Source organism: Epinephelus moara, chromosome 2 (assembly GCF_006386435.1).
Source record: "Epinephelus moara isolate mb chromosome 2, YSFRI_EMoa_1.0, whole genome shotgun sequence".
Classification (NCBI taxonomy): Eukaryota; Metazoa; Chordata; class Actinopteri; order Perciformes; family Serranidae; genus Epinephelus; species Epinephelus moara.
The window spans coordinates 12,797,354-12,809,636 of record NC_065507.1 but is presented as its reverse complement, the minus strand read 5'-3'; the positions used below and the strand labels follow the sequence as shown (position 1 = coordinate 12,809,636).

At 42.0% G+C, this 12,283-nt stretch overlaps 1 protein-coding gene across 3 annotated transcripts in view; it reads right to left on the bottom strand.

Moving 5' to 3' along the window:
• Nucleotides 1-12,283, bottom strand: part of LOC126406060 (WD repeat-containing protein 49-like) — a 39,210-nt gene that overhangs the window by 25,728 nt on the left and 1,199 nt on the right. For all 3 annotated transcript variants that reach the window (XM_050070194.1, XM_050070201.1, XM_050070209.1), the window contains 7 exons: nucleotides 10,049-10,159; nucleotides 9,517-9,825; nucleotides 6,428-6,601; nucleotides 5,851-5,934; nucleotides 5,608-5,700; nucleotides 4,343-4,514; nucleotides 274-441 (listed from right to left, as the gene is read on the bottom strand). In XM_050070194.1, coding sequence (XP_049926151.1) covers nucleotides 274-441; nucleotides 4,343-4,514; nucleotides 5,608-5,700; nucleotides 5,851-5,934; nucleotides 6,428-6,601; nucleotides 9,517-9,825; nucleotides 10,049-10,129 — 1,081 coding nt within the window. In that variant the 5' untranslated portion in view covers nucleotides 10,130-10,159. The remainder of the gene's footprint in view (nucleotides 1-273; nucleotides 442-4,342; nucleotides 4,515-5,607; nucleotides 5,701-5,850; nucleotides 5,935-6,427; nucleotides 6,602-9,516; nucleotides 9,826-10,048; nucleotides 10,160-12,283) is intronic.

Below are 12,283 nucleotides of genomic sequence, written 5' to 3'. Positions count from 1 at the left end.
TCAGAGATTCCTAAATTAGCAGAAGCGCTAGCTGCAATTAATTATAGTAAACCATGCTGATTTTAGTCTCCTTCAAAAAAATCATTTGATAGTTCTGATGCCTCTTTATGCCTTTGTGTGAGCATAGCAAAGATTCCTTTCCACCGTGCCAACCAAACACGTACAGCTTTTCTGGGGAAAGTTTTTTTGCACTTTCTTCACCCTCTCCAACAAATGGTGGATTTCAGGATGAACTATTCACTAGTAAATATTACAAGTCTGACTGGTACCCACCTATCAGGTTGAGTCCATGGTGGTGGTCCATGTCCCACACACCCCTCTTTGTAAAGAAAGAAGTGACTCGTAGACTCCTGCTTTCCTTTTCCCTCCAGCCGATCACCATGCTGCTCTGCGGTCTGGTGCTACAGGACATAAAGGCTTCCAGCGAGCCCAGGTAACGCACTGCAGGGAGCAGGAGAGAATCAGAAAATGAGTGTAAATTAGGTTTAACAGATATACAAACAGACAGTTAGGGAAATTAATTAACTTTTTGTCTCGTTTTTCCTTTGTTTTATTGTTGTTTTGTTGTGGTTGCTGTTTACTCTGGAAATCTATTGTTAATAATGCACCATGCATCAGCACTGGTGAGACAGCTGGTTTCAAATGTAGAACTGCAACCAACTTCTGAAAGTAAACATCACCTGGTTAATGTGTGTATTCTTGGCACTTCTGTCCCCAAGGAATTACATTTATATCATAGATTTTATACAATAATGGACAAAGCTTGTTTTTTTGGAGGCAGAAGTGACCATATTTGAGAAAAAGTTGAAGCTGTGGAGGGTGAGTGGTGGATCTGACTCAAAGACTGTAGCGATGCCTCACAGACAGCCTGTCACTCAAGCAGCCCCGCCCTTATATATGTGCAACTTTAAGCCTTAATAAGATGTAAACAGGTGAGTTATATAGAAATTCACCTCCCATACAGCTGTTATGAATGTTGAAAGTCGCTATAGAGACCAGTTCTAACATGGGTGTCTATAGCTCCGTTTCCATCAAGCAGTACGATACAGTTCAGTTCAGTTCGGTACGCTTTTTTTCTGTTCCCACTGTGAAAAGTTGTGGATGGTACCAATGGAACCGTTCCGTACCGTCCCCATTTTTGCCCCCCCCCTCTGTTGGGGTACCTAGCACACAGATCTGGTACTAAAAGGTGGAGCTGTGAGCACTGCAGTCTGTTGATTGGTCAATAGAGGACGGTCACTCTGCCTCGTTCTGTGGACGATAAACAAGGTGCAGACTGATAAAGGAGGAAATACAGTGAGTGCTGGATGGAGCAGTGAGTGACAACAACCCCGCCCACATGAAAGGGGGGCTTGTGGGGATTGACTCGCCTTAGGAGCCAGCCTCAAGTGGCCATTGAAGGAACTGCAGTTTTTGGCACTTCTGCATTGGCTTTTTTTTATACAACAATTTTTTTCTTATATACAAACATGTTTTTTGAGGGAAAAGTATTGCTGAACGAAATATGTTTTCTATCAATATAAAAGAGAAAATGTTGCTAATTAACATAGCTGGCAAGTTGCAAAAATTTGACACAAAATGTTCACTTGCTCAGTTGTTTTCTGGCAATATGGACATTCTCGAAACATTATCCACTCATGGTGACACCAGCACTATTTTTCTATTATAAGATTTTTTTATCAACATTTAACCAAAATCACAACCTTTCCCAACCTTAACCAAAGTGCTTTTGCTGCCTAAACCTAACCACACACAGGAGACTGGAAGCAAACTCTGGTGTCACAGTCCTGCACTTTGCCTCTATCCAACCTGACCACCTACTTGCAAATCGAGCATGGTACATTAATTTAATTGACTCAAAGACACATTGTCTCTGAGCATAATTCAGGCAGCAATTAAGTTGTCACTACAACATAAATATGAAAGCAATTTAGCAATATACAAACATAATTTATAGGAGACAGGGAAAGTCTCCATTTGACAGAGAACAGTACTGCCACTTAATTAAAATGTTTATCTGCACAGATCTGATTTTAAGTTTCCTCATGCAAACTCAGTTTAAGAGAGGAAATAAGGAAACAATCATTAAATGAAGGCCACTGGGTTCAAAGCAGCCCCTCTGCGTGGAGCAATAATGCAGCAGAAGTTACCAGCAGAGGGAATAAATAAGTTTAAACTCCGACAAATTCAATGTAAAAACAACATTGCAACACATTTTGATGATGACACACTGTTCATTAGTTACTTCATCCCTCTCATGCCAAAATGCTTTCACTACCAGAACTCTGAAGGACATCCACTCTGAAATGTCTGTGCTAAATGTGCATTGACCGCAACCCTGCTGTGTAGTAAACCAACCAATCCGCAGGCGCTCAGCACAGCATAGAATTAGGGCCGGTTTGATTTGCTCACTGGTATTACAGAAAATGTAATGGATCTTGCATCACCATCCGTCTCAATTAACGCTTTGATTGAGAACAGCTAAATTGGATGCCACACGTCTCCATTAGAGGCTGCCGAGCTTTCAAATACTGCACAAATAAGTGCGGGATGCGAGATGGCATGTGACAGTCGCAGGTCAGAGGTCGGCCGCATCGCTAGGCCAAATAATTACGTCTGATTGCATTTCATACACCACGTCTTTTCTCCCGCCTGTGAATTAAAAGATCAGAGGATTTTCAGACAGCGTTGCATGACTCATCATTGATTAATGAGGCCTTCTCTCTTTCACTGACACACACAAATCATAAATCCAGCTATTTGTGATGCAGATACACATACGGCTTTAGCCAGCGTTGTATGTAATGACACACTTTTATTGCTGTGAGTTTAGAATTTAAACAGCGAGAGTCATTTACATCAAAGCAAACCTCTTTTGTCCTGCGACAAATCGGCGCACATTTTGGGAGATTTTACCAACACGCTGACGTTTTTCCATAATGTCCTATTTCACTTCTTTGATCGCAACATTATGCAGATATGTTAATGCCTTTCTCTCTCACACACACTTCCCACAGTTCTCCTTCCTTGTCCTTTCGGCTCTGTGTCCATCCCAATTTCCTCCTAATTTCCTCTCACTTTTCCTCTCGGTTCCACCGCCCTCCCTCCCTCCTTCCTCCCCTCCCCCCTCCCCACCTTCCCCCTCCTCTCTCTGGTGGCCCGTGAGCCCGAAGGTTTGGAGGTCTGGATAACCAGCCATGTCTAATGGTACACAGCCCACTCATACTGCAGGGTGGGCAACTTCAAAAGAAACAGCACCAGCACCCCAGAGGTATGCAAACACACATATACAGTCGCACAAGCTCCCTCCTTTCCTTTCTCACACTCTCAAAACACCACACACACATACACACGCACACACAGCAAACCTTAGTGTGCACCCTCTCTTGTTGTTCTGCATGCATGCGCACACACAGCCTGCGAAATTTCAATTAAGCAACGCTTTTAATGTTTTGGCACTGTCTCCTCTGTTTCCCCCTTTTTTGTTTTCCCTTTGTTTTCCCATTTGTTGTGGTTATTTATATGTACTTTATTCTTGTTTTCCCCCTTTATCAGGATCTCCCCTTTCAGCCAAGCTAGTCTCAGAGCGCTGCCTCGGCTGAATCATTATCAAACAGCCCAATGACTCTTCAGAGGGGCTCTGTGCGAATGATGCAATTGAGATACAACTAAGCGACCTCTTTGTTACCCAGGCTGAGCTCAAGTGGGGGAGTCTCAGGAGGCCAGACCTCAAGCCCGTGACTTTATGCCAATAGTCAAAAGTCTGGCTATGCAAGACTATAAAGTGGATGACTCAGGACTCGCTGCATGTGTGTCGGTGTGTGCGCACCAGCGACAGAGACACACCCAAGCGTTTCCATGGTGTTGCGTAAGCCGTTATTGTAGCGATAATGGAAATGTGAGCAAGCCAGCACAGGCAGTGGCTCTCATCGCAGGTGTTAAGGTGAGAGTGTGTGTTTGTGAGCGTCCCTGTAATCGGAGCCACTCATTTCTGACCTGCAGCCCCATGTGAACACAGTTACAGGAACGAGCAGCAGGATTTGGAGTCCCATTAGCAAACATGAAACTTGCTTTCTGATACTTTGGCATGTTGGAAATCATCTTCTATTTCTGCTTCATCTACATACAATATGAAATAGTAGTGTAACCAGAGAAGTGTGGATTGAGACAGGACAATGGAGAGCGGAGGAAACAATGACAAAGCTACAACAAACACATGCTTGTGTGCATTTGTACATCGGGCTATCATCAGAAAGAGACTTTATAGTTTTCATCTATGATTTTTTTTTTCCTGACGGCACATTTAAGTAAACGTTTTTATAAGCATGTGTGTATTTCCTACCTTTTCTAACCCAGGCAGGTGCGTGAGCTCGGTGCGTCACAGTGTAACAGCAGTGATGCTTTCCTTTGACCAGGTCGTCCCACAGGACGATGTCTGCTGAGTCTGAGTCCATCCGCAGGCTGAGTCTCTCAAACAGAGAGATCTCAGCTGAGGTAAAATATAAAGCACTGACCTGGGACAGCACACATACATGCACACACACAAAATTATTGTGGCCACAAGAATTGATGCTAAAAATACATGAAAAAAGAAAAAAGAAGTTAAATTAAATTTAAATTAAAATTAAAATAAATGAATAATAATAATAATAAAATTACAAAACTCTCAGCAAAAATGGGAACTACTATCAAATTATTTATTTAAACCAGTATGAATATTTCTTGTATAAAAAAGAGAACACAACATCTCTCTTTAACGTCTTAAAACCTGTTCACAGCTTGGATTAATTGAAGAAAATCTGTTTTGATTCTTTTGATTAGTGGACTCTTATGGACTAGAGGAATATAAATAATCAAGGAATGGACACATTCCTCTCGTTTATCATGCCTGTAAATCTCAATGAATTATACTTTGGTGCTCATAGTTACGGTAAAATGAACTGAACGACTGAAGTGTGGAGAATTAACTGAGCTAATAATGTGTAGCATGTCCATATTGGCAAAAGTTTAAACATCTCAAGCGGTTAGCCAACAACCCAGTGGGCTACAAGAGGTTTTACATCTTCAGATTTCTTTATTGTCATTGTACAAACATACAATGAAATTCAGACGCACTCAAGGACTGGGCTCATATAAAAGATAAGTATTAAATAGTGATAAATTAGTAATAAAAATTGATAATTCTTTGGCATTCAAAGAACCAATGACAACCAGACCTGGCATCTAATTTGGACCTGCGTTTATTTGTCAAAATGTGTAGCCACACCCAGCTTTACTTTATTTTATTTAATCTATAAGGACAATGCACATTAATCAACATTTCTGCAAAAGTGCCAGAGATAGCCAGCTTGCTAATTTTCAACTGCAGCCAGTAGAAGCAACTCTGTGTGTAATTGAGACTCAGCTTTTAACTGAAGCTTTAAGGTACACTCAAAATACAAATGAAGCTAGATGGAGGGGGGACAAAACAAGAATGGAAAGAAGCAGAAATTATTTAAGAGGAGCTGTATTATTTCAACAATATTATCATATGTGTGTTATTAACGTGATACAAATATTTCATTTTTCAGACACAGTTATTGCCAAAAGTCTGTTATTCTGTATCACCTGTCCTCCAATGTCTCCTATGGTGAGGACGGCCTGATCCGGTTGAGAAGGATCCACCCAGTAGTCTAGACACCACGGAGTAAACTTCAAACCCTACAGAGGAAAAGAAGTTATGTGTGTGTAATGTTATATCTCATGTCCATCTACGCTTTTTCAGGTTATTTTATAAATACTTTGGAAGCTCAATATCCAGAGTGTGATGGTAGAAAATGCTAAAAACCAATGGAACGATGTAGCTCTTACCTGGAGTTTATACTTGCAGCTAAACTCCACTTTCGATAGTAAGTCATAAAAACACACCTCCTTACTTGTGAAAGAAACGGCTATCTGAGAATACAGAAGAGGAGTGAAAGGTGTTGATTAGGAGCAGAAAGACAGCGGTTCAACTCATCAGTGTGATCCTATAATGATTTCCTCTGACTGATAATTGATGCTGACAGTAACTGGAAAATCTTCACGTGTGTTATGCCACAGTATTATATCAGTTACCCACAAATCTGTATTAGTATAACTGTAAATCAATAATTGATGGTCTTATTACTGAAAAATTCATGTTTATTTTCTAAGCATTATGCAATGACTTCATGTCTGCGATGCCATTAACCAGTGTGAATGATCAATGATTTATTTATTGAATGAAATGCTTGTTTACCTGTGCTCTAATAACACAGGGTATTTATCAATAATTAATAAACAGTTTTTCAGTTGTGTAAGCTCTGCTACAAGACCCAGATATGGCAACACAACCAGGACACCAATCTATAATTTGACTGATTGATCAGCTGTTTGTTGTGTGTGTGTTTCTAAATGTGAATGTCACCTTGTTTACATTGTGCAGCAGCACCATGTCTGTGACCCAGAGGTCTTTGGGTGTGACGGTGCTGTTTTGCAGTCGATGTGTGTGCAGGAGGGACATGTCCTCTCTGTCCCGCAGCCCCACAGTTCCTCCTTTGCTCACGGTCAGATATTGACCTGAACTCTGCAGGTACAACACCTGGGGGGGGGGGCACCAGAGGACATCACAACACAGCAACAATTAACCCGGACAAATATATGGATCGGCGCAAAGCCACAGAAAGACTCTGCTTACTTTACACTTTGTGAAACTGACCTTCAGCTTTAAAGCTCTCTGTGATTCAGCATGTAGCGTNAACACCTGGGGGGGGGCACCAGAGGACATCACAACACAGCAACAATTAACCCGGACAAATATATGGATCACCAGAGGACATCACAACACAGCAACAATTAACCCGGACAAATATATGGATCGACGCAAAGCCACAGAAAGACTCTGCTTACTTTACACTTTGTGAAACTGACCTTCAGCTTTAAAGCTCTCTGTGATTCAGCATGTAGCGTTTTAATGTGACATTAATTAGTCAAATGGGGGCGACAACCTTGAAGATTAAAACATCCTTATATATATTATAAATAGTTTCCTTTCCTGCCATAAAACTACACTATCATAATGACTTCATCAAACAAGAGCTCCACCCTTCATCTTACTCTCACTGTGAGTTAAAGTGAGCAGAGCATCATGTTCTCCCGTGCTAAAACCAATAAAACAAAAAGGATTAATGAATGGTGCCATTTTATTGGCTGAGCTTCAAGGAGAAAAAACTGAGAGCAGCAGAAAAAAATGCCTGAGCTGACTGTGTCTGATGAGGAAGAGACACTGAATATCTTTAATGAAAGAAGAGGTTTATTAATACGTACAGAACAGAGGTCAGGGCTTAGATGTACTGCTGATGTAATTACTGCAGACTGGGTCACTCTCCCACAGCCAACTGCAGGCTTTGGATCCCTCAGATTGGCATGTCATGTATTTATCGTTACTTATTCTAATTACCTATTTATCAAGAGCAGGTGAGTCACTGGAACGACGAGATTCAAGTGACTTTTTTTCTCAGATGTACCAAATGGAGCAGCGCTGGCTTCTCTTAAAACTGACTGCACGTTGCTGCTCAGTTTGACTTGTCTGTGTGGCTGCCTTTGCTATAAAGAGCCAACATCCAGCCTACTTTTCAAGCTAGCCTGTCCCAATAACACAATTGTTTTAGTGAGACTTAGAATCAGTTCCCTTGATTTTTTAGTCTCACTGAAGCTGGTAAAAAGGTGGCAAGGTGCTGAAATTCTACTGTTAATGAGATTACATGGCAGTAGATTAGCAATTAGCCAAAAACCCCAGTATATTTCAGCTAATCAGTAAGACCAATACAAGAAACTGCGAAAATACGTGGCATACCAAAAACATGTAGAAAAGAAGCTAAACTAACATGTTAGCAAAGAGCGGCCTCTATACAATTTTAGCAGACACAGAGAGACAAGTGCTATGCCATTGTTCCAAAGGCCCAAAATTCCAAAGCTCCATTAGTCCGAAAAATGTCCCATTGGACCAATTTGTTTGACATTCTGTTATCCCAAAACAGATGCCTAATGCTCTGAATTCCTGATTCCCCAAAAAAGTCCACTCCCTGCAGTTAGTTTCACTTTCTCAGCAGTGTAAGCCACCAATGCTGGCTGTTTCACTGACCCTTCACAGTGTTTCTCGGCTGCGTTCAAGCTACCGATCCCTGGTGGTGTTACCGATCCTTTGAGGCGTTCGAGCTGCCTTTTTTACCGACCCTTCTCAGTGTTTCCCAGCGGCATTTTAGCCACCAAACCCAGGTGTTTTTACTGAGCCTTTGCAGTGTTTCTAGGCTCTGTTCAAGCTACTGATCCCAGGTGGATTTACTGAGCCTTTGCAGTGTTTCTAGGCTCTGTTCAAGCTACTGATCCCACGTGGATTTACTGACCCTTTGCAGTGTTCGAGCTACCGATCTTGGGAGCTTTTACCAACACTTCCCAGTGTTTCCTAGTGGCAGTTGAACCACCAAACCTAGTTGTTTTTACTGACCCTTTGCTGCATTTCTCAGCTGTGATCAAGCGACCAATCCCGGGTGGATTTACCAAACTTTTGCGGCATTTCTCCGTGGTATTGGGGCTACCAATCTTGGGCATTTTTACCAACTTTTCATAGCCTTTCCTGGCAGCATTTGCGCCACTGAATCCAGGTGTTTTTCATCGACCCTTAGCTATTTTTCAAGCAGCTTTTGTGCCACCAAATGTGGGTGTTTAAAGCCAAGACATGACACATGTGTTTTGGAAAAACTGGACTTTGGAGCAATGGGCATTTGTTTTAAGGAGAACAGGTTGTCACAAAAATAGGCTTTCAGTCAAATGAGACATTGTTCGAACTACTGTGACTTTGGGGTTTTGGGCCATCTAAACAATGGGCAGTCTCAGAGAAATATTAGGTCTTTAGATACTAAACACTGTTCAACAGCTAGTTGAGTAAGTGTAGCTTTAAATATATTTTTCGCTACCCTGCATGAGTTGTGCCACACTTTACCGACAGTGTTATAAACTGAAATTAGAGTCTACCAAGCCCCATTAGTCTGTCTGCCTCTCTAAGACCGATCTGAGCTATAGGGGTCAAAACCTTCCAGCCATTTGGAAAACAACTTACACAACATTCTGACATTTTGACATTCTCAGGATTGAAAGATTAAAGTGGTGAGCCATCACTTTATCCACAGCAGTAGGCACTTTATACTGGCCGCTTCATTTACATATTAATTGATAGATGTTAAACTTAAAGGAGTCCAGAGCCATTTATCTCAAAAGAGGTGGGCCTTTTTGATGAGCAAGACCCTAATACTTTCGCACTTTTCCTTGCACAATGTTTAATAATGTGGAATTCCACCCTGTCAGCAGAGTTTTGGATTCTCCAGTCAGTCAATGTCAAAATGTTTTTCAGATAATGTGCTGCAATACATCATTTGTTAAAATGGGCAACATGTTCCAACCCTCATAACGGACTCTTCTGTTCCTAATAAGCCTCCAAGAGATCGGTGACCTTTTTACCTTTTGAACTGGGTCCCGATGCGGACAGGTCAAAGTGCGCGGTGGCTTCCAGCAAGGCACGCTACTGCTTCTGGTGTTCTTCACTTTATCAGAGAGCTCCAGCAGCAGGAAAGAGCACAGGCCTCCCCAGTCGACACGTCCCTCTTCCTTCACTGCGTCAATATCCAGGAGGAGGCCACGGTGCTCCTGAGTGACAACCACGCTGTCAAACAGGAGGCCATATTCCTCCTTGGAACCACGACCGACTGATGACCAAGCCAGATTGATGAATTCAGCTCTGGACAAGGAGCGCGGTGCACCCGAGGGGTCCTGTGGGAGACAGGAGACATTGCACAATGTCTGCACACAGATAAACAGTCTCTTTTAAGGTGCTGCAGACTCTGCTTTCTAAAGCATTTCTTATGAGACCTGGAGGTGTGGTACTATGCAGTGCTGCCAAACAGAGATACAGTATTAATTATAACACTCTTTTTTAGGTATTTCTCCTGTGAATTAAAGGTGTTGTAATATGAGCCTATGAATAAACACTCACCACGAAAAGGCCCTGTAGCTTTCTATAGTCCTCAGTGTTCATCCTGTTCTCAAGCTGTGCCACCTCCATCCTCGTTCCCATGGTTACAGCTCAGACCTGTCAATCAATCACCTACGTACCCGACAAGGTCAGGAAGGTAAAGCATGTGTGTGTGTGAGAGAGTCTGTCCTGAAGACACACAATAAAATAATAGCTCCCCTGCTTTTCTAGGTGTTACATGATGAAACAAGATGTTCCCAGCTCAGGTAATCCCTTAGTAACCTTCTATATCTGTTTCACAGCGTGTTGTCATGTCACATAATCATGCGGCACAGTCACAGCAGCGGCAGACTTCTTTTGTTGGCTCTTTTCACTCTATCCAAACATGCCTATGCTGAATGGTGTGCAAAGGTCTTTCATTTTCAACAGAAATTTACCCCAGCTCAGTGGCTTTCAAAGGTGGGTGAATAGGTCCCCTGAATGATGTCTTGGGAACTGTTCGAGGAGGCAGCAGGTTGCCAAAGCATGTCAAGTCCCTGTTATGTCAGGTAATGTGAAATAAAATACTGAATCAGGTAGGTGAGCGGCATGAATAATAGCATGAATACAAGGTAGGATTTGTTAAATTAGCCTGTTAGGTGATTAAAAGCATGTTTGAGGTCTGAGGCAGAAATGTGAGATGATGAAAAAAAGTTTTTTTATGAGGCACTACAAAGGGGAGACGACAGCAAACCCTCAGTTTCATTTCCAGCCCCATATAAACATTTATGAGACAAATTCACTGGAAGCGGCATCAAACCGAGCTGAGATTTAGATGACAGGGTGTGTAATGAAAGCAAAAATCAATGCTTTGCTGCAGCTATTATGTTTTTTATAATGCCGATTAACTGCAACATGATCTTGATATGATGGCTCATCCACCTCTTTATTTACACTGACAGAAAGTGTTAGGCTGAAACAGATATGTCACAGTAATGCATGAAAAGACATCCTGACTTGTTTTGGGGCAAGAAGCTGGCATCAGTCTTTATGAGATTACACAGTTCCATGAATTAACACAAAAAGAGGCCCATATTTTGAGCACAAGCACGACAGATATACAAGTGTTTGAACAAACAAACATATCCAACATTTATGAAACTGCTTTCAATTGTACATAATTTTACAACACAACTTAAAGGTCCAATGTGTAGGTTTTAGGGACGTCTCCTGGTAGCAGTGGTATATAATATGTTTTCATTAGCCTTTAAATAATCACCTGAAAATAAGAATTGGGTCAAAAATCTGTGTCTATGTCATGTTTTGCTGTGTTTATTATTCATTTGCATTTTTTTTAATCAGTGTGCTGTGCTTTTATTTAACCTTGTGTGTTTTTATATGATTTTATCTGGGTTGCTGTGGCTGTATTTTTAATCGCTTTGCTTGTTTTTAGTCTGTTTTGAGGTGCGTTTTTTATGAACTTGAAAGACACACCCACACCCAGAGGCATATGACCTAATCACCTGATGAACAACAGGTGCGGAGGGACCCGATTAGATGGATTTATTGAGGCAGGGTGAAGCAGGAAGCGACCACGCTGGTCGCAGAAGACGCTAAACCAAGTAGTTGAAAGAGAAGAGGTCCTCCTGAGAGTCACCAGCCACATCCCCGATAAGTGCAGCAAGGAGACGTGCAGTTGACAGTGTCCGCCAAGGTCGTTCTACTAAGGCCTGGGTTGGCAGCGGGAAGTCGCCCAGGAAGACCGTGAGTACTCTTGTATATAATGAGGCAGGCCAGGACACACTATTGAAGCTAGGGTAGCAGTGGGGGACACACTGCTTCTGCAGATCCAATGGTTGGCAATTTGGGGTCAGCGTGGAAGTTGTGCAAGGCTGGAGTTGGTGTGACGCCAAAAGGGAGGACCTCGGAAGGAGTTGCTGAATGAGACCGGACTGATTGTTAGGGTTATAGCAGACTGCTGAACAGCCATTTTTAGTGTTTTATAATTTAACACTAGTGATTAATTGTATCATCATTGCTTATCTTTAATTGTAATAATTTCCCCTTTAATTGACTTTTATCCTCCTGCTTGTTTTTTTAAAACCGCTCCTCTGATTTTTTTGTAAAACCCGTGAGCCCTCTGTTCAGGGTCCTGGGCTCTGTAGATTCCTAGGTGGCGTTGTCGGCTTTTAATTCACTCTAAATTTCTAAACTAATTTTAATGCATGCAGCACCTCAAGTTGCCGGCCATGCCACATTTTTGTGACCTTAAAAAGA